This window comes from Anolis carolinensis, unplaced genomic scaffold (genome assembly GCF_035594765.1).
Source record: "Anolis carolinensis isolate JA03-04 unplaced genomic scaffold, rAnoCar3.1.pri scaffold_9, whole genome shotgun sequence".
Lineage (NCBI taxonomy): Eukaryota > Metazoa > Chordata > Lepidosauria > Squamata > Dactyloidae > Anolis > Anolis carolinensis.
Window position 1 is genome coordinate 3,862,206 of NW_026943820.1, and position 21,961 is coordinate 3,884,166.

At 45.1% G+C, this 21,961-nt stretch overlaps 1 protein-coding gene across 1 annotated transcript; it reads right to left on the bottom strand.

The window, feature by feature from the left end:
- Positions 1–14: 14 nt before the first annotated feature.
- On the bottom strand, positions 15–21,542 carry LOC107983534 (cylicin-2). The gene is made up of 4 exons (XM_062961849.1): positions 21,309–21,542; positions 18,192–18,354; positions 497–803; positions 15–357 (listed from the first exon to the last, which is right to left on the bottom strand). The coding sequence occupies exons 1-4, from the start codon at positions 21,540–21,542 to the stop codon at positions 15–17; spliced, it is 1,047 nt and encodes a 348-aa protein (XP_062817919.1).
- Positions 21,543–21,961: the final 419 nt, after the last annotated feature.

The window sequence follows — 21,961 nt, forward strand, 5'->3', positions numbered from 1 at the left end:
GCCGGGAGGGGGCATCATCTTTCCCGGACCCTCGAGGAGCAAAAGCAGCCGGGAAGGAGCCGAGGAGCCCACCCAAGCCTGGTCGGAGGAGGGGTCCCTTCCACAGTGCCCTCTTCTTCTTCTTGGAAAGGCTTTCTTCTTCTCCTTTTGCTTACTCTTTTGGCTCCTTTTTTGGAAAGGCTCCTTCCACAGTGCTGTCTTCTCCTTGGAGAGGCCCCTTCCTTCTTATTTCTTCCCTTCCTTCCCTTGGAGAGGCTTTCTACTTCGTCCTTGGCTTTTTCTTCTTCTAGGAAAGGCTTCCTCCTTCTCCTTTTGCTTCCTCTTTTTTGCAAAGGCTCCTCTTCCACAATGCCAAAGGCTTCCTCTTCCTTCTCCCTTTCTCTTCTCTCCTTCTACAGTGCTGTCTTCTCCTTCTTATTTCTTCCCTTCCTTCCCTTGGAGAGGCTTTCTGCTTCCTCCTTTGCTACTTCTCCTTCTCCTTACTCTTTTTGCAAAGGCTTCCTCCTCCTTCTCCCTTTCTCTCCTCTTTTTGCAAAGGCTCCTTCTCCTTGGAAAGGCTCCTTCCTTCTTATTTCTTTCCTTCCTTCCCTTGGAGAGGCTTTCTGCTTCTTCCTTTGCTACTCCTTCTTGGAGAGGTTTCCTTCTCCTTACTCCTTTTGCAAAGGCTTCTTCCACAGTGCCTTCTTTTTCTAGGAGAGGCTCCTTCTCCTTTCTCCCTTTGCTTCTTCTTCTTGGAGAGGCCCCTTCTTCCTTTTGGAAAGACTCTATCCACAGTGTTGTCTTCTCCTTGTAGAGACTCCTTCCTTCTTATTTCTTTCCTTCCTTCCCTTGGAGAGGCTTTCTGCTTCCTCCTTTGCTGCTGCTTCTTCTTGGAGAGGCTTCCTCCTTCTCCTTTTGCTTACTCTTTTGGCAAAGGCTCCTTCCACACTGCCAAAGGCTTCCTGCTTCTCCCTTTCTCACCTCTTTTTGCAAAGGCTCCTTCTACAGTGCTGTCTTCTTGGAGAGGCTCCTTCCTTCTTATTTCTCCACTTCCTTCCCTTGGAGAGGCTTTCTGCTTCGTCCTTTGCTGCTGCTTCTTCTTGGGGAGGTTTCCTGCTTCTCCTTTTGCTTACTCTTTTGGCAAAGGCTCCTTTCACAGTACCCAAGGCTTCCTGCTTCTCCTTCTCATTCCTCTTATTGGAAATCCTCCTTCCACAGTGCTGTCTTCTCCTTCCTTCTCCTTTGCTTCCCTCCCTTGGAAGCTTCTCCTTTATGCTTCTTCTTTCCTTCCTCTTTATGCAAAGGCTCCTTCCACAGTGCTGTCTTCTCCTTCCTTCTCTTGGAGAGGTTTTCTGCTTCGTCCTTTGCTTCTTCTTCTTCTTGGAGAGCCTTTCTGCTTTTTCCTTCCTTGCAAAGGCTCCTTCCTCCTCCTTCTCCCTTTCCTTCCTCTCTTCTCCTGGGAGAGGCTCCTTCCTTCTTCTTTCTTTGCTTCTTCCCTGCTTATTCTTCTCCTTGGGAAGGCTCTCTCCTACCTTCTCCCTTTGCTTCTTCTTGGAGAGGTTTCCTGCTTCGCCCTTTGCTGCTCCTCCTCCTCCTTCTTGGAGAGGCTTCCTTGTCTTCCTGCTTCTTCCACAGCACCGTCTTCTTCTTCTTCTTCTTCTTCTTCTTGGAGAGGCTCTTTCCTTCCTTCCCTCCGGGGCTTCTCCTCCATCCGCCGTCCAACACGAGCCCTTCTTCCCCTCTTGATGCCCTGCTCTTCGGGGCTCTCAGCTTTGCCAACCTCGGTCTCTCCGGCCAGGAAGAAGCCCCGGCGCTGCCTGTTCCCAGCACATGGCCCACCACGGAGGAGGCTCTCCCTTCCTCGTCCTTTTCCTCCGGTTCCTTCGGCTGCTTCTCCGGCTGCTCGCTTCCTCCTCGCGCTCCGGTCCCCGCCGAGGAAGAGGAAAAGCCAGAGGAAGGAAGGAAGGAAGGAAGGAAGGAAGGAAGGAAGGAAGGAAGGAAGGAAGGAAGGAAGGAAGGAGGAAGGGAGGCTGGCCCAGCCCGCTCGCTCGCTCGCCCGCTTCACCCCCGCCTCGCGCCCAGCAGGGGGCGCTCCACCCCCGCCGCAGCCGCCGCCGCAACAAGCCTCCCGCTCAGACAAGCCCAGACTTGGGAGGGAACCCCAAAGGCCATCTAGTCTGACCCCACTGAAAGGAAGGCAGGCACCATCCATGCCATCCTGGCACACTCTTGTTTAGACACCCAAAGGAGGAGACTATCAGACTCCAAGGCAGTCTGTGTTCCACTAAAGTTGAAAGGGAACCCCAAAGGCCATCTAGTCCGACCCCACGCCAACAGGGAGGAAGATATCACCCAAGCCATCCTGGCACACTCTACTTAGACACCCAAAGGAGGAGACTATCAGACTGCAAGACAGCCTGTGTTCCACTAGTGTTGGAAGGGAACCCCAAAGGCCATCTAGTCTGACCCCACACTGAAAGGAAAGAAGGCACCATCCATGCCATCCTGGCACACTCTTGTTTAGACACCCAAAGGAGGAGACTATCAGACTCCAAGGCAGTCTGTGTTCCACTAAAGTTGGAAGGGAACCCCAAAGGCCATCTAGTCCGACCCCACGCCAACAGGGAGGAAGATATCACCCAAGCCATCCTGGCACACTCTACTTAGACACCCAAAGGAGGAGACTATCAGACTCCAAAGCAGTCTGTATTCCACTAAAGTTGAAAGGGAACCCCAAAGGCCATCTAGTCCGACCCCACGCCAACAGGGAGGAAGATATCACCCAAGCCATCCTGGCACACTCTACTTAGACACCCAAAGGAGGAGACTATCAGACTCCAAGGCAGTCTGTGTTCCACTAAAGTTGGAAGGGAACCCCAAAGGCCATCTAGTCCGACCCCACGCCAACAGGGAGGAAGATATCACCCAAGCCATCCTGGCACACTCTACTTAGACACCCAAAGGAGGAGACTATCAGACTCCAAAGCAGTCTGTATTCCACTAAAGTTGAAAGGGAACCCCAAAGGCCATCTAGTCCGACCCCACGCCAACAGGGAGGAAGATATCACCCAAGCCATCCTGGCACACTCTACTTAGACACCCAAAGGAGGAGACTATCAGACTCCAAAGCAGTCTGTATTCCACTAAAGTTGAAAGGGAACCCCAAAGGTCATTTAGTACGATCCCACGCTGACAGGGAGGAAGGTATTGTTGGGAATCATCCTGGACTACTCAAGTCTAGATGTAGTTATCTAGATGATAGAGTTAGATTGAGGGAATCCTTTCCCTATTTCCAAAGCATGCCCAGATAGGCTTTACTGTGTTTCACTCCATTCTGTTTATGTCACATCCCTTACTTTGAAGTTAGTAGAAATGTGACTCTCCAGGGACACTAACTTCCCATTGGTCAGAATGTTTTATGGCCCCAAGAAACTGGACCATGAGGTTGGAACCATTTTGGTTCCTTCTTCTCCCTTTGTTCTTCAAGCTAACAAGAAACATCTCACCATCTCTCCTGGCAAGATGTAACTATTTAGATGCAGTAGAGTCTCACTTATCCAACATAAACCGGCCGGCAGAACGTTGGATAAGTGAATATGTTGGATAATAAGGAGGCATTAAGGAAAAGCCTATTAAACATGAAATTTGTTTATGATTTTACAAATTAAGCACCGAAACATCATGTTATGCAACAAATTTGACAGAAAAAGTAGTTCAATACGCAGTAATACTATATAGTAATTACTGTATTTACAAATTTAGCACCAAAATATCACAATATATTGAAAACATTGACTACAAAATGCGTTGGATAATCCAGAACGTTGGATAAGTGAGTGTTGGATAAGTGAGACTCTACTGTGTTTGTTATTTTTCCTTTCTTATTTTTCCTTAGAAACCAGTCTAGAGTAGACTAGACAGCTCCCAAGCCTTTCTATCTACAATGGAATTCTTTTCACCTGAATAAATGCTTTTGAACTTTTACGGAGACTCGATTGCCATCCTAAGCTGAAAGGCTTCTCTTTGCTCGCCCCGTCTAAGTAACTGTTGCATTTGAAAGCTTTTGCTTTTGCTACTCTGCTGCATTTTGTTCTGTGTTCCACTAGTGTTGGAAGGGAACCCCAAAGGCCATCTAGTCTGACCCCACACTGAAAGGAAGGAAGGCACCATCCAAGCCATCCTGGCACACTCTTGTTTAGACACCCAAAGGAGGAGACTATCAGACTCTTAAGGCAGTCTGTGTTCCACTACAGTTGGAAGGGAACCCCAAAGGCCATCTAATAATAATAATAATAATAATAATAAACAACTTTATTTACTGTATATACTCGAGTATAAGCCTAGTTTTTCAGCCTTTTTTTTTAAGACTGAAAAGCCCCCCTCGGCTTATACTTGGGTGAGGGTCCTGGTTGGCTTATATTCGGGCTGGCTTATACTTGAGCATATACGGTAATTTTATTGGCATCTCGGCTTATACTGGAGTCAATGTTTTCCCAGTTTTTTTGTGGTAAAATAGGTGCCTCGGCTTATATTCAGGTCGGCTTATACTCGTGTTTATACGGTATTTAAGGCTGCACTTTCCTCCCCTTTAAATATCTCATTTTTTACCATTTCTGGAGGCCAAACTGCAAGTTTCGGTGGAGAGAGGCTGACATTTCCCATCTGGGGAAAGGCAGGTGACATTTCCCTGTATGCTTGCAGATCCACTCCTTGCAAAGGCAGAAGGAAGGCTTTTGTCTGAAGACGGCCTCGGTTTTGGCCTGAGATGACATTTCCCTCCTCAGCAGCCGAAAGATGGATGGAGAGCTCATTCGCTCTGGCGCTTATCAGCTGTTTCCTTGCAAAGAAAGAGATCTCTTTCTGATCTTGACCTGGATGTCAGGATCAAAAACACCGGTGCCGGCATTGGGATCCTTACCTGGGTTTTGATAGGAGACACTTTACACTTAAAAGATGTCAAGTTTCTCCCCGGCTGGAGTCCAAATCTGGGCAGACAGAAGGCTTTGTTATGATTGTTTTTAATTGAGATGCTGTCCTATGTGTTGGCAAAGACTTTCATGGCCGGAATCACTGGGTTGCTGTGAGTTTTCCAGCCTGTCTGGCCATGTTCCAGAATCATTCTCTCCTGATGTTTCGCCCACATCTACGGCAGGCATCCTCAGAGGTTGTGCGGCCTGTTGAGAATTAGGCAAGTTGCGTTTATATATCTGTGGAATGATGGGTGGGAGAGAGAAAGAACTCTTGTCTGTTGGATGTTGCAATTGGTCACCTTGATTAGCATTGAATGGCCTGGCAGCTTCAAAGCCTGGTTGCTTCCTGCCCGGGGAAATCCGTGTTAGCTGGCCTGGATTGTTTCCTGTCTGGAATTCCCAGCAGGATGGGAAACACATCCAGGCATCCTGAAGGTTGGTGGTTCGAATTTGTGAGGCGGGGTGAGCTCCTGTCTGTCAGCTCTAGCTTGCGGGGACATGAGAGAAGGCTCCCAGCAGGATGGTAACACATCCAGGCATTGTGAAAGTTAGCGGTTCGAATCCATGATAGGGTGAGCTCCTGTCTGTCAGCTCTAGCTTGCGGGGACATGAGAGAAGGCTCCCAGCAGGATAGTAACACATCCAGGCATTGTGAAAGTTGGCAGTTCGAATCCATGAGATAGGGTGAGCTCCCGTCTGTCAGCTCTAGCTTGCGGAGACATGAGAGAAGGCTCCCAGCTAATATTCTGGGCAATGTCCCCTGGTCAATGTCTCTGTAGACGGCCAATTCTCTCACACCAGAAGCGACTTGCAGTATGTTCTCAAGTCCCTTCTGACATGATAAATTTTTTTTTTGCAATACTGTATTCACACTTGCTTCAAACAGACAAGGATTCTTTTTCCCACCCTGGATTTTCCACAGGTATATATATATATATATATATATATATATATATATATATATACACACACACACACTCCACTTGCTTTATTGCCAACAGAACCTGTGATGATGTCATTATCCAGAAATGAAGGCGAAACGTCAGGAGAGCATGCTACTGGTACATGGTAATACAGCCTGAAAAACTCACAGCAACCCAGTTGGACCTTGAATTCCTTTTTTGTGAGGCTTTGGCCAGTCCTTAGATCCATTTTTTTGAGATTTTTTTTATAATACTTGACAAATAACTTCAGTGGCCGGAGGTTATGGATATCTAACGGGCCGGCAGAAGCTTGGATAAGCGAATATCTTGGATAATAAGGAGGGATTAAGGAAAAGCCTATTAAACATCAAATTAGGTTATGATTTTACAAATTAAGCACCAAAACATCACATTATAAAACACATTTGAGAGGAAAAGTAGTTGAATACGCAGTAATGTTATGCTGTAATTACTGCATTTACGAATTTAGCACCAAAATATCACGATATGTTGAAAACATTGACTGCAAAAATGGCTTGAATTATCCAGAAGCTTGGATAAGCGAAGCTTGGATGAGTGAGACTCTACTGTATTGTAATAAATAATGATGATAATAATAATAATAATAATAATAATTTCCATCTGCCTGGCCTTGATATTTGCATCTGAGAGAAGGAAGAAACCACATTGCTTCGTATCTCCTTGTGCAATGGAGCAACTGGCATGGTTTGGTGATGCTATCTGCATAGACAGACCCACAAAAAGGCCTTTGTTGGGTCCGGAAGGTGAGGAGTCCCTCTTGATGTGATATTAGCTTGGCTTGGCATCTGTTTATCGCCTCTTCCAAGGCTCAGTTGGCACAGAGTGGCATGGAGATATTCAGCCCAAAAGGAATAGCATTAACAAGAAAGAGGGATACCTTTCGGATGCCAGTTTGGATAGCCGAGGCCTCCATTTGGCCACCTCGCTTGGTGCCCAAACCCTGTAATTCTGGTCCTTCCCAAGCCCTAATTTCCCACTGGGAGGAATAAAAGGTCTGTTGAACCTGGTTTGTGTGTTTTTCCTTTTCCATTTCCAAAAGGGATGTCTGTGGAGGACCACAGCTTAACCACAGCTTTTATCCATTTCAGAAAAAGGAATGCTGCGCATGGCGTGAGCTTGTAATGAAGCCCATGATTGCGGAATAGCTATAGATCGGGGGGCTATTGGGTGTTGGGAATCACCCTGGACTACTCAAGTCTAAATGTAGTCAGATAGATGATAGAGTGCTTATCTCCATGGTGGCACATTGCGTTAAAGCGCTGAGCTGCTGAACTTGCGGACCGAAAGGTCCCAGGTTCAAATCCCGGTGGCGGAATGAGCGCCCGCTGTTAGCCCCAGCTCCTGCCAACCTAGCAGTTCGAAAACATGCAAATGTGAGTAGATCAATAGGCTCCGGCGGGAAGGTAAGGGCACTCCATGCAGTCATGCCGGCCACATGACCTTGGAGGTGTCTATGGACAACGTCGGCTCTTCGGTTTAGACATGGAGATGAGCACCAACCCCCAAAGTGTGAGTAGATCAATAAGTACTGCACCAACCCCCAGAGTCAGTCACGACTGGACTTAACGTCATGGAAAAACCTTTACCTTTTACCTAGATGATAGAGTTAGATTGAGGGAATCCTTTCCCTGTTTCCAAAGCATGCCTAGACAGGCTTTACTGTGTTTCACTCCATCCTGTTACGTCACAGCCCTTACTTTGAAGTTAGCAGAAATGTGAATCTCCAGGGACACTAACTTCCCATTGGTCAGAATGTCTTTTATGGCCCCAAGAAACTGGACCATGAGGTTGGAACCATTTTGGTTCAGTCTTCTCCCTTTGTTCTTCAAGCTAACAACACGTCCTGCCATCTCTCCTGGCAAGACGTGAGTATTTAGATGTTTGTTATTTTTCCTTAGAAACCAGTCTAGAGTAGACTAGACAGCTCTCAAGCCTTTCTATCTACAATGGAGTTCTTTTTACCTGAATAAATATTTTTTGAACTTTTACTGAGACTCTGCAATCAATTGCCATCCTAAGCTGAAAGGCTTCTCTTTGCTCGCCCCGTGTAAGTAACTGTTGCATTTGAAAGCTTCTGCTTTTGCTACTCTGCTGCATTTTGGTGGAATCTCCCCCAGAGAGGGTTGAATTGAGTCTAACCGCTCAGAGATTACCACAACATTGGGAAAGGGGATTGGACCCAAATAAGTCCGGCTTATGAGGGTTGGTTGGAAACCTCCTCGTCTTCTCCGCTCTTGCCAGACGATTATTGTTCTTTGCGCACTTGGTTCTCTCTCGGGAAGGAAGGCGAGGAGAGAAGTGTCGATGATCAGACCCGAGGGAGAAATGTTCCTTGCCGAGCCCTAATGCGTTCTTTGGAAGGCCTTTCCAAGACTTTGAAAGAGGGCGAGAACGGAGAAGAATATTTGCTAAACGAAAAAAGATTGCAGAGACCTTGCGTTCCTGAACATTGCGTTGGCATTTGGAGAACGCCCCTTTCAGTGCAGATCAAACTATAGGATGGAGTACTTCCTCATTCTTCCGCACACACACGCTGCTGGATATTTTTATGGTGTCGTAAATTAGTTAAATTAGCCTCCCCGCATAAATCAGTACCTAAATTTTCTATTCAACAGATGCAACTGTCTTTTGAGTTGCTTAGGTCAACAACAAGCTTGGCTATTATTAATGGTCAGGAGCTCAATCCAACCGGGTGGCTTCGAACTCATGACTTCTCGGCCAGTAGTGATTTATTGCAGCTGGCTACTAACCAGCCCTCCGGTCATCTAGTCCAACCCAAGGAAAGTACTCTTGAGAAATGTCTAGCCAACTTCTATTTAAAAACTTCCAAATTCTGAGATTCCATTACACTTTAACGCAACTTATCCTAATATTTTAATGAATATTTCTGCAAATATTTCAATGCATTTTTCTGGGGATATTTTAGTTAATACCCTGTTTCCCCGAAAATAAGACAGTGTCTTATATTAATTTTTGCTCCCAAAGATGCGCTAGGTCTTATTTTCAGGGGATGTCTTATTTTTCCACAAAGATGAATTCACATTTATGGTTGAATTTTTAAAAATGAAAATTTATTATCTACTGTACAGTAGTTGTCATCATCAAACAGCATAACCAAACTGTGAATCCTTTCAAGAATTTCTATATTATATTTTATTGCTTTACTGTTTTAAAATTACTTTTTAAAATTTCTGTTTGTATGTAAATTTCTGTTGTTGTTGTTTGCTTGTCCCTGTGTAAGCTGCCCTGAGTCCCTTCTGGGAGATGGAAGTGGGATACAAGGATAAAGTTATATTATTATTATTATTATTATTATTATTATTATTATTTCTTGTTACTACCTTTATTTCCATGTACAACGATCTATGGTATGTACATTTACCGATCCTGCATGCTTCCAAACAAAAACTTTGCTAGGTCTTACTTTCGGGGGAGGCCTTATATTTAGCAATTCAGCAAAACCTCTACTAGGTCTTATTTTCTGGGGATGTCTTATTTTCAGGGAAACAGGGTATTTCTGCAAATATTTCTATGCATTTTTCTGGGGATATTTTAGTTAATATTTCTGCAAATATTTCTATGCATTTTTCTGGGAATATTCTGCAAATATTCCTATGAATATTTCTGGATTTCCCACTCTGTTTTCAGAGTGTTGTTCTTTATATAGGCTTTTCCTTAATCCCTCATTACTCAACATTTCCTCTTATCCAACACTTTTATTTTTCAGTGATTCAGTGATTCTGTTCGCCTATACTTGAAAATTACCTTGGGCTGGCCCTGCCAGGCACAGCTAGTGTATATATATGTGTGTGTGAGTGTGTGTAGCTTCTCTCCTTTGCACCAGCCTCCAGTGCTGCAGCGTGCATTAGAATTAACTCTATGCAAATCACTGGAACACAGATATTAAAACACAGCTGGGAAAAGGGAGGGCGAAAACCCACTCCTTTGTCATTGAAACAAAAGCCTTTGAAGAAGAAGAAATGAGCGAGGAATGGAATGGGTTTCTTGCTCCAGCTCCTGCCCCAAGACCCTTCTTTTCTCTCATTCCCTTGCCATTGCGGCCTGCGAAGGGATGTTTTGTTGCCGCCACCGCCTGTGTTGTTTGTTGTGTTCTGTTTTCCAACAAGCCTGTTGGACATATGGTGCCTCTCAGCGGGGCTTTGGGGCTTTGGAGGGTGTGTGTGTGTGTCGCAGATCCTTTTAATGCTAAGCGGTTCCCTAGACTCGCTCGGATGTCCATCTGTGTCGGGAGACGTAGCTCTCCAAAGGGCCATCGCTCTCCAAGGCCTTTGTGTCGCCCAAGTTGCCGGTCCTAGGAACATCACACTTTGGATAAGGAAAGACACAAAGGTGATGTGTAGTTTTTTCTCATGAGGCTTGAGGCTCAATTTGGTAGTGCCCAGATAAGGATAGATAATTGAAAATGTTAGCAAAAATGGTAAATAACAACAAACCAAACCAGGGTTCTTGAGTGCCAAGGCATTCTAGTTGCGTCTACATTATAGATTTAATGCAGTTTGGGACTGCAACTCCCAATGAATGAGGATAATAATGAGGATGATAATAATAATAATAGAACCATAAAATCATTAACTTGGAAGTGATCCCAAGGGTCATCCAGTCCAACCCCTGCCACGCAGGAAAAGCACAATCGAAGCCCTCCCAATAGATGACCATCCAACTCCTGAATGACGATGAGGATGATGATGATGATTATGAAGATGATTGCAGAACCATACAATCGTAAATTTGGAAGAGATCTTGAGAGCCATCTAGTCCAACCCCCTGCCATGCAGGAAAAGCACAATCAAAGCACTCCCTATAGATGACCATCCAACTCCTGGATGACGATGACAATGATGATGATGATGATGATGATTGCAGAACCAAACAATCGTAAACTTGGAAGAGATCTTGAGGGCCATCTAGCCCAACCCCCTGCCATGCAGGAAAAGCACAATCAAAGCACTCCCAATAGATGACCATCCAACTCCTGGATGATGATGACAATGATGATGATGATGATGATTGCAGAACCATACAATCGTAAATTTGGAAGAGATCTTGAAAGCCATCTAGTCCAAGCCCCTGCCATGCAGGAAAAGCACCATCAAAGCCCTCCCAATAGATGACCATCCAGCTCCTGGATGATGATGATCATAGAATCATAGACTTCGAAGAGATCCCAAAGGTCATCCAGTCCAAGCCACCGGCCATGGAGAAAAAGCACAATCAAAGCCCTCCCTATAGATGACCATCCAGCTCCTGGATGATGAAGATCATAGAATCATAGACTTCAAAGAGATCCCAAGGGTCATCCAGTCCAAGCCACCGGCCACACAGAAAAAGCACAATCAAAGCCCTCCCAAGAGATGACCATCCAACTCCTGGATGATGATGATCACAGAATCATAGACTTCAAAGAGATCCTGAGGGTCATCTAGTCGAAGTCACCGGCCATGCAGAAAAAGCACAATCAAAGCCCTCCTGATAGATGACCATCCAACCCCTGGATGATGATGATAACGATAATAATAATAATAATAATGTGTTATTATGCATCTACACCAGGCCTGGGCCAACTTGGGCCCTCCAGGTGTTTTGGACTTCAACTCACACAATTCCTAACAGCCTACCGGCTGTTAGGAATTGTGTGAGTTGAAGTCCAAAACACCTGGAGGGCCCAAGTTGGCCCAGGCCTGTGATAGAGCCTCCGCTGTAGGTTTTGAAGCAGAGGCCGGATGGCCATCTGTCGGGGATGCTTTGATTGTGTGGGTTGGACTGGATGACCCTTCCAACTGTAGGAGCCTGTGATTCTCACTCTAGGCCTGAGCTTCTACATTGGCACATTGATGCTCCAGGTGAGCCATTGGTATTCTGACGGCGGCGGCAGAGATCTTCCTCCCCATTGAGGCCTGGATCCGTTTGCCTTAATCTCGGCGTCTAAATCCATCTCGCGGCTAATCCCAGGAGCCCGGCTGCAGAGGGCATGTGGCTGCCTTTTTAATTTCATTTGAAACAGACGCCTCCCCCTGCTTTTCTTCTCTTTCTCAGATGCCTTTTTTCCCCTATGCTCCCTCCTCCTTTTCTTCTTTAATTCAGGGTGGAATGTGTGGCGGAGATAAGGGGCTCGGAGGCAGCCAGTGGGCCGAGGAAGTTATCGCCACTCGCAGCTGCATCCGCCTGGTGACATCTGCAAGGAGCCAGGAAGCCAAAGAGTGCGCGCCTATGCGCTCTATGCGCTCGCCTTGGCACAGAGAGCATCGCCGGGCCGCCTCTGTGGCCTTGCCAGGCCTTTCCATCCCTTTCCATGACCTTCGGCACCTTCTGCACATTCCAACTCCCTTGGCTGGGACTTTCTACCTGAAAATCAAGTGCTTTTGGTTTTTGGTCACTCCACCCCCACCAAAAACTAATAAGAAGGGACCACTAAGGCCATCTAGTCCAGCCAGAACTAGGGTATTAGACCGCTCTGGAAAAAGTTGTGAGAAATATATATGGGGCTATGGATTGTCTAATCGATAGACTGTAAGATAAAAATCGTACAATCACAGCGTCAAAAGGGACCAATAAGGCCATCTAGTCCAGCCCCTTCGACACAAGGAAATTAATCAATAAACCGCAAGATAAAAATCGTATAATCATAGCTTCAGAAGGGACCACTAAGGCCATCTAGTCCAGCCAGAACTAGGGTATTAGACTGCTCTGGAAAAAGTTGTGAGAAATATATATGGGGCTATGGATTGTCTAATTGATAGACCGTAAGATAAAAATCGTACAATCATAGCATTGGAAGGGACCCCTAAGGCCATCTAGTCAGAAGGGACCACTGAGGCCATCTAGTCCAGCCCCGTCAACAGGAAGAATTATGCTATTAGAGCGCTCCAGAAAAAAGTTGTGAGAAATATATATGGGCTGGTGTATTGTTTAATCTATAGACCGTAAGATAAAAATTGTACAATCATAGCGTCAGAAGGGACCACTAAGGCCATCTAGTCCAGCCCCTTTGACACAAGGAAATTAATCAATAGACCGTAAGATAAAAATCGTACAATCATAGCATCGGAAGGGACCCCTAAGGCCATCTAGTCAGAAGGGACCACTGAGGCCATCTAGTCCAGCCCCTTTGACACAAGGAAATTAATCAATAGACCGCAAGATAAAAATCGTACAATCATAGCTTCAGAAGGGACCACTAAGGCCATCTAGTCCAGCCAGAACTAGGGTATTAGACTGCTCTGGAAAAAGTTGTGAGAAATATATATGGGGCTATGGATTGTCTAATCGATAGACCGTAAGATAAAAATCGTACAATCATAGCATCGGAAGGGACCCCTAAGGCCATCTAGTCAGAAGGGACCACTGAGGCCATCTAGTCCAGCCCCTTCAACAGGAAGTATTATGCTATTAGAGCGCTCCAGAAAAAAGTTGTGAGAAATATATATGGGCTGGTGTATTGTTTAATCTATAGACCGTAAGATAAAAATTGTACAATCATAGCGTCAGAAGGGACCACTAAGGCCATCTAGTCCAGCCCCTTTGACACAAGGAAATGTATTGTCTAATCAATAGACCGTAAGATAAAAATCGTACAATCATAGCGTCGGAAGGGACCCCTGAGGCCATCTAGTCCAGCCCCTTTGACACAAGGAAATTAATCAATAGACCGTAAGATAAAAATCGTACAATCATAGCATCGGAAGGGACCACTGAGGCCATCTAGTCCAGCCCCTTTGACACAAGGAAATTAATCAATAGACCGTATAAGATAAAAATCATACACTCATAGCATTGGAAGGGACCACTAAGGCCATCTAGTCCAGCCCCTTCGACACAAGGAAATGTATTGTCTAATCAATAGACCGTAAGATAAAAATCGTACAATCATAGCGTCGGAAGGGACCCCTGAGGCCATCTAGTCCAGCCCCTTTGACACAAGGAAATTAATCAATAGACCGTAAGATAAAAATCGTACAATCATAGCATCGGAAGGGACCACTGAGGCCATCTAGTCCAGCCCCTTCGACACAAGGAAATGTCTAATCGATAGACCGTAAGATAAAAATCGTACAATCATAGCGTCGGAAGGGACCCCTGAGGCCATCTAGTCCAGCCCCTTTGACACAAGGAAATTAATCAATAGACCGTAAGATAAAAATCGTACAATCATAGCATCGGAAGGGACCACTGAGGCCATCTAGTCCAGCCCCTTCGACACAAGGAAATGTCTAATCGATAGACCGTAAGATAAAAATCGTACAATCATAGCGTCGGAAGGGACCACTAAGGCCATCTAGCCCAGCCCCTTCAACACAAGGAAATTAATCAATAGACCGTAAGATAAAAATCGTACAATCATAGCATCGGAAGGGACCACTGAGGCCATCTAGCCCAGCCCCTTCGACAGGAGGAATTATGCTATTAGAGCGCTCCAGAAAAGGTTGTGAGAAATACATATGAGGTGATGGATTGTTTAATCAATAGACCGTAAGATAAAAATCATAAAATCATAGCGTCGGAAGGGACCACAAAGGCCATCTAGTCCAGCCCCTTCGACAGGAAGAATTATGCTATTAGAGCGCTCCAGAAAAAGTTGTGAGAAATATATATGGGGCTATGGATTGTCTAATCAATAGACTGCAAGATAAAAATAGTACAATCATAGCGTCAGAAGGGACCACAAAGGCCATCTAGTCGGAAGGGACCACAAAGGCCATCTAGTCCAGCCCCTTCGACACAAGGAAATGCCTAATCAATAGACCGCAAGATAAAAATCATACACTCATAGCAACGGAAGGGACCACAAAGGCCATCTAGTCCAGCCCCTTCGACACAAGGAAATGTATTGTCTAATCAATAGACCACAAGATAAAAATCGTAAAATCATAGCATCGGAAGGGACCACAAAGGCCATCTAGTCCAGCCCCTTCGACACAAGGAAATGTCCAATCGATAGACCGTAAGATAAAAATCATACACTCATAGCGTCGGAAGGGACCACAAAGGCCATCTAGTCCAGCCCCTTCTACAGGATGAACTGTGCTATTAGAGAGCTCCAGAAAAAAGTTGTGAGAAATATATATGGGCCGGTATATTGTTTAATCTATAGACCGTAAGATAAAAATTGTACCATCATAGAGTCAAAAGGGACTACTAAGGCCATCTAGTCCAGCCCCTTCGACAGGATGAACTATGCTATTAGAGCGCTCCAGAAAAAAGTTGTGAGAAATACATATGGGGCGATGTATTGTTGAAGGTCTTTGTGGCCAAGATCACCAGGTTGTGAGTTTTTCGGGTCATGCTCTCGTAGCATTCTCTCCTGACGTTTTGCCTGCACCTGTGGATAATAACATCTTCAGAGGTTCTGTTGGTAGTGAGGCAAGTGGAGTGTGTGTGTGTTATAAATAAAGAACAACACTCAGAAGACAGGGGAATTCCAGACAGGAAACCATCAAGGCCAGCTAACATCGCCCAACAAAGGATTCCCCCAAGGCAGGAAGCAGCCAGGCTTTGAAGCTGCAAGGTGTGTGGCCCTCGACATGTGTGTGTTGTAAATAAAGAATAACACTCAGAAGACAGGAAATTCCAGACCGGAAACAATCAGGGCCAGGTAACACCCCCCCCCCCCCAACAAAGGATTCCTCCAAGGCAGGTTTTGAAGCTGCGAGGTGTGCAGCCCTCGGCATGTGTGCGTTGTAAATAAAGATCAGCAGTCCAAAACAGGGGAATTCCAGACAAGAAACAATCAGGGCCAGCTAACACCCCCCACAACAAAGGATTCCCCCAGGCAGGAAGCAGCCAGGCTTTGAAGCTGCAAGGCGTGTGGCCCTCGACATGTGTGCGTTGTAAATAAAGATCAACAGTCCAAAACAGGGGAATTCCAGACAAGAAACAATCAGGGCCAGCTAACACCGGCCAACAAAGGATCCCCCAGGCAGGAAGCAGCCAGGCTTTGAAGCTGCAAGGCTATTAAATGCTAATCAATGTGGCCAATGGCAACATTCACAGACATCATATCTTTCTCCCATCCTGGACATCATTCTCACAACCTCTGAGGATGCCTGCTATAGATGTGGGTGAAACATCAGGAGAGAATGCTTCTGGAACATGGCCATACAGCCCGGAAAACACACAGAAGCCCAGTGATTCTGGCTGTGAAAGCCTTTGACAACACTCTCAAATGTTTTGACGGAATCTCTTTTCTTATCGTTGTGATCCATTGAAGCGGAGGTTATTATTCCGGACTGCAAGACCCATCATCTTCTAACTAGCATGGCCAGCAGGATTCTGGGAAGTGTAGTGACCAAAAAAAGGAGAGAACTTTCCCAACTTCTGGGAAGTTGGCGGCAGTGTTGTGTGTCCAGAGCCGTAGCCCTTTGCGGATGGCCTTTGGGGGGTTGTTGTTTTGTGAATGGAACAGGACAAGAGGCGTTTTTTGGGAAGCCGGCCAAGGCCTTGGCCACTTGCCCCATTCCCAGGCTAAAAACAGGCCCTTTGTTATCAGGGCAGGAGTCCGTTTCCCTTTCTCCGAGCCCCACCCGGCCCATGCTCGGGGAGATAACCGGCTTTTCTATGGGGCAAAAGGTGGGCTGCGGCACAAAAGAGACCCCTGCCAAGGAACAACAAGGGAAGACCGGACACTTTGCTAAACTCCCCAGTTGGTCCAACAAACATTTTTTCGTGCCAACTTTGCCTAGAACCAATAAAACATAATACTGGAGGGGTTCCCAAAGGTCATATAGTCCTGCAGTGCAAATCTCAATTTGCAAATCCCTTTCATGCCATCATTGAATACCTTTTACCATTGGCAGCAGTGTTGTTATCGTCCAATATTATCGTAGCCAATCGATCAACTAGAATCAGTTGCCACAAACATTTCTAACTGAGAGATTGTTTTGCCAACGGCGTCCTCTATATCCTGGGATTCATTGGCTTGGAAAAGTTCATATTTTTGGCTGTGGGATTCTGGGATTGACAGTCCAAAAAGGTTCCTTTCCCCATGTTTTGGAAGTTCTCTCCTTCAGCGTTTGGGGGGAAAGAGATCAAAGTCGTCGGTCGACCCCATTGATTTCATAGGGCTTTTCTTAGGGAAGTGACACTTTCTTCCTCTGAAATTCAACCTGATTTTCATCGGTGGCCTCCCATCAAAATCCCAACCAGGGCTGACCCTGCTTAGCTCCAAGATCAAACGGGAGTTGGTGCCTTGGGATTTATTTCAACGGCGTGTGATATATCTTTACCTTCATGCGATGACAATGATGATGATATTGTTAAGAGTTTAAGTTCATCTCGTTTTTTCCCATCTACTGTGCATTCACGTGTACAGTGTGAATGCCTGTACAGAGTCTCACTTATCCAACATAAACAGGCCGGCAGAATGTTGAATAAGCAAATATGTTGGATAATAAGGAGGCATTAAGGAAAAGCCTATTAAACATCAAATTAGGTTATGATTTTACAAATGAAGCACCAAAACATCATGTTATACAACAAATTTGACAGAAAAAGGAGTTCAATATGCAGTAATGCTATGTAGTAATTACTGTATTTACGAATTTAGCACCAAAATATCACAATGTATTGAAAACATTGACTACAAAAATGTGTTGGATAATCCAGAACGTTGGATAAGAGAGTGTTGGATAAGTGAGACTCTACTGTATATGTCTGTTTATGTTTATGAATTTAATCTGGATTATTTTTAATCCTAATGACGCAAATACTGTTTTAACATTTGTATGTTTTAAATTGCATTGTAATGCTTTTAATGGGTTGCTGTGACTGGACTGTCTGGCTGTGTTCCAGAAGCATTCTCTCCTGACGTTTCACCCACATCTATGGCAGAAATCCTCAGAGGTTGTGAGGTCAGTTGGGAACGAGGCAAGTGGGGTTTGTTTACCTGTGGAATAATGTCCAGGGTGGGAGAAAGAAGCTTTATCTGTTGGAGGCAAGTCTGAATGTTGCAGTTGGCCACTTTGGTTAGCATTGAATGGCCTTTGCAGCTTCGAAGCCTGGCTGCTTCCTGCCTGGAGGAGGAATCCTTTGTTGGGAAGTGTTATATATACATTCCACTTGCCTCACTTCTAACAGATCCTCTGAAGATGCCATTAGCCACACGTGCAGGTGAAACCTCAGGAGAGAATGGCCATACACCCCAAAAGACTCACAGCAACCCAACGTGAGTGGTCTTTGTGGCTGGTCCCTAGCTTCCATGGCTCTCTTTGCTTGGCTTTGCCTCCCAACCTTGTTACCTGTTTGGGGGAGGCAAGGCACCCACCTTTCCCCCGATGTCCCACGTCTCCCAGCTGCTCTGCCAACAGGATCCGAACCCCGTGCCGTTGTTTGCCCTTTCCGACTGACACCTGTCTGCCTTGTTGGATCAGCCCTTCCCCTGGCACTGGGCTCCTGTTTGATATTTGGGACGAGTCAACAGCTGGCTCCTGCGTGTGTCAACAGAGGGAAATGGCATGTTGGTGTTTGTGTGTGTGCAAAGCATGCCCCTTTCATGTCACCTTCAGCATCTCACCATAGAAGGGAGTGCACCGCATCCAGGCAGGATTGTTTATCGCAACCCTTAGAAACCTCCACGAACTAGGATCCTCTTTATAACTTGGTCACAAGAGCCTTCTCTCCCACTCCACTGTTGCACACCAAGAGATGTCCATTTTTCAAAATGTTATGTATAGCTACGATGATGATGGTGGTGATGTCATCTTTGGAAGTCCATGTGGCTACCAGAAAATCCAATGGGGCAAAAAGTTGCAGCTAAAAAATAACAACAACAACAACAACAACAACAACAATGTCATCTTTGGAAGTCCATGTGGCTACTGAGAAGTCCAATCGGACAAAAAGTGGCACCTAACAAGAACAACACAACAACAATGTCATATTTGGAAGTCCATGTGGCACCTGTTTTTAGGTGCCAATGAAACATAAAGTGGCACCTAAACAACAACAACAACAACAACAACAACAACAACAACAACGTCATCTTTGGAAGCCCATGTGGCTACCAGAAAATCCAATGGGGCAAAAAGTTGCAGCTAAAAAATAACAACAACAACAACAACAACAACAATGTCATCTTTGGAAGTCCATGTGGCTACTGAGAAGTCCAATCGGACAAAAAGTGGCACCTAACAAGAACAACACAACAACAATGTCATATTTGGAAGTCCATGTGGCACCTGTTTTTAGGTGCCAATGAAACATAAAGTGGCACCTAAACAACAACAACAACAACAACAACAATAACAACAACTGGAAATCCAATGGGACAAAAAGTGGCATCTACTAACAACAACAACAACAACAACAATGTCATCTTTGGGAGTCCATGTGGTTACTAAGAAGTCCAATGGGACAAAAGTGGCACCTAAACAACAACAACTACAACAACGTCATCTTTGGTAGTCGATATGACTACCAGGAAGTCCAATGGGGAAAAAGTGGCACCTAAACAACAACAACAACAGCAACAACAACAACAACAACAACAACAACAATAATGTCATCTTTGGAAGCCCATGTGGCTACCTGGAAGTCTAAGGGGGCAAAAGTGACACCTTAAAACAACAATAACAACGACATCTTTGGAAGTCCATGTGGCTACCAGGAAGTCCAACAGGACAAAAAGTGGCACCTAAACAACAACAGCAACAACAACAACAATGTCATCTTGGGAAGCCCATGTGGCTACCTGGAAGTCCAAGGGGGCAAAAAGTGGCACCCAAAAACAACAACAGCAACAACACAACAATACAACAACAATGTCATATTTGGAAGTCCATGTGGCACCTGTTTTTAGGTGCCAATGGAGCATAAAGTGGCACCTAAACAACAACAACACAACAACAACACAACAACAATGTCATCTTTGGAAGGCCATGTGGCTACCAGGAAGTCCAATGGGGAAAAAGTGGCACCTAAACAACAACAACAACAACAACAACAACATCTTTGAAAGTCCATGTGACTACTAAGAAGTCCAATGGAGCAAAAAGTGCCCCCTAATAATAATGATGATGATGATAATAATAATAATAATAATAATAATTTTATTATGACGCAGCAAACAAGATAGATATGCTGGATTTTGTATCACAAAATCACAAGACACTTCCCAAGTGTCTAGGACTGTGTGATGTATTTTCGGATGATGCGTGCAGATCCCAGTAGGGTGGCCTTTTGCAGTTGGCAGATTGTAATTTTGTCAATGTCTATTGTTTCCAAATGCCGGCTGAGATCTTTTGGCACGGCACCCAAATAATAATAATAATAATAATAATAATAATAATAATAATAATAATAATAATTATTATTATTATTATTATTATTATTATCTGTCTCTCTTAATGGCTTGACTTCTTTTAAATACAGTGGACGATGGGAAAAGGAACATCATGGGCAACATCTGGGTGCAAAGTCATGGCAGGCTGAGATTCAACAGGATCTCTCTGCCTTTACTTCTCCATATTTGGTGTCACACTTTACCTGTCTTCGTGTTGTGTCTTTAGATTTCATGCAGTGGCCAAAGGCAAAGGGATCCTTCTATGTGGCTTCCATATTGTGTCTTTCTATTTCATGCAGCGGCCCAAGGCAAAAGCTTCCATATATGTGGCTTCCATATATATGTGGTGGGGAGGCAAATCTGTTTTAGACTTTAGTCTGAACTGTATGTATCAGAGGCTGACGTACGCTGTAATATGTCAGTGCAGGTCTAGTTTCTAGCCCAGGGTTCATCCAGAGCGGAGAAGTTCCATGAAAGTTTGGGCTGCAATGAAAAGCAGACGTGTCCCACCAAAGGGAAAGGTGCTTGGGGTTCCTCTTTGTGCTCATGCACTGCATTTACATCCTGAGGAGTCCTATAGAACTACTCCAAGACTACAGAGACTTTGATTTGTTTTGACTCCAAGCCAGGTTTGAGCCAATTGAATTGTACACTGATATATTTAATTTTACAGCATATTACATGCCATTTTGAAGCGACTGAATGTACACACACTGTGTCGCTAACAAACTTTAGTTGGAGTCTTGTTGATACATGTCTGATATATGTTTTATACTGAAAACTGCTCTGCAGTCTATAAATCTTTATACTCTGTAAGTTACGACTGTGTGCCACTACAGCTGACAGAATTGGATCATCAGTTGTATTATTATTTGTATTATTATTAACATTATTATGTATATGATGCTCTAATATACATATTGTGTTCTATGTTTTGAACCTTTACTGTGGTGCATATTTTTCAGATATTGTTTAGAATAGACAGCTATGTTTAGTTATTATTGTACCCTGTAATATGTCAGTGCAGGCCTAGTTTCTAGCCCAGGGGTCCTCCAACTTCCATGAAAGTTTGGTCTGCAATGAAAAGGAGACGTATCCCACCAAAGGGAAAGGTGCTTGGGGTCCCTCTTTGTGCTCATGCATGGCATGGAAAGTGTGGGTCGTGCCCCTTAGCGAGAGGGGAAGGTGAAACAGCTGCGGCTTGGTGATAGAGGAGGAGCGGGGCCGCCAGCTGCGCCCTTGGCCTTCCCCAACAGGAACCATCTGCTTCGGTGGCCACGGCGCCTGGCCGTTCCGGACTGGTTTCCGAACCACTTCCCCTTCGTATTTCCCCATATCGTCGGATGCAGTGCAAAGGCTGGGGGTCCTCTGGAGCAAGCTGGAAGGAGGACCATGGGCTCCTTCCCCTTCCCATGCCATTGCTTTCGTGCCAGGCCCCAAAACCCATGGAATGTGGGGTTCCCATATCTCAGAACTTTCTCTGGTCTTCAGGACGACGACGAGGACTTCTGAGGACCTTTAAAACAACCTATCTGATATAAAATGAAAGCACATTGCCTTTGTGCTCAGTTGGACATTGCAAATGCATGCGTGCATGCCGCATGGAGATATGTACACAATATTAGGATACATGTATTCAGTTGCATCGTGTGGTGGAATTGTGGCATGGTTCCACTCCATTGTCTTCAGGTTGCTTTGGTGCGACAGGAGATATGCACACACAGAGGCGGTCCAACCATAAGGCGAAATAGGCA

Bases quoted from the DNA above. Each gene is read 5' to 3' on its own strand.
- LOC107983534 (XM_062961849.1), bottom strand. From the start codon at position 21,542: ATGGGGAAATACGAAGGGGAAGTGGTTCGGAAACCAGTCCGGAACGGC. The intron at 18,355-21,308 runs GTGGGATACGTC...TGACACACGCAG, and splicing joins CCCAAGCACCTTTCCCTTTG to GAGCCAGCTGTTGACTCGTC. The intron at 358-496 runs CTTTGCAAAAAG...GGAAGAGGAAGC, and splicing joins AGGGAGAAGGAGGAGGAAGC to CTTTGGCATTGTGGAAGAGG.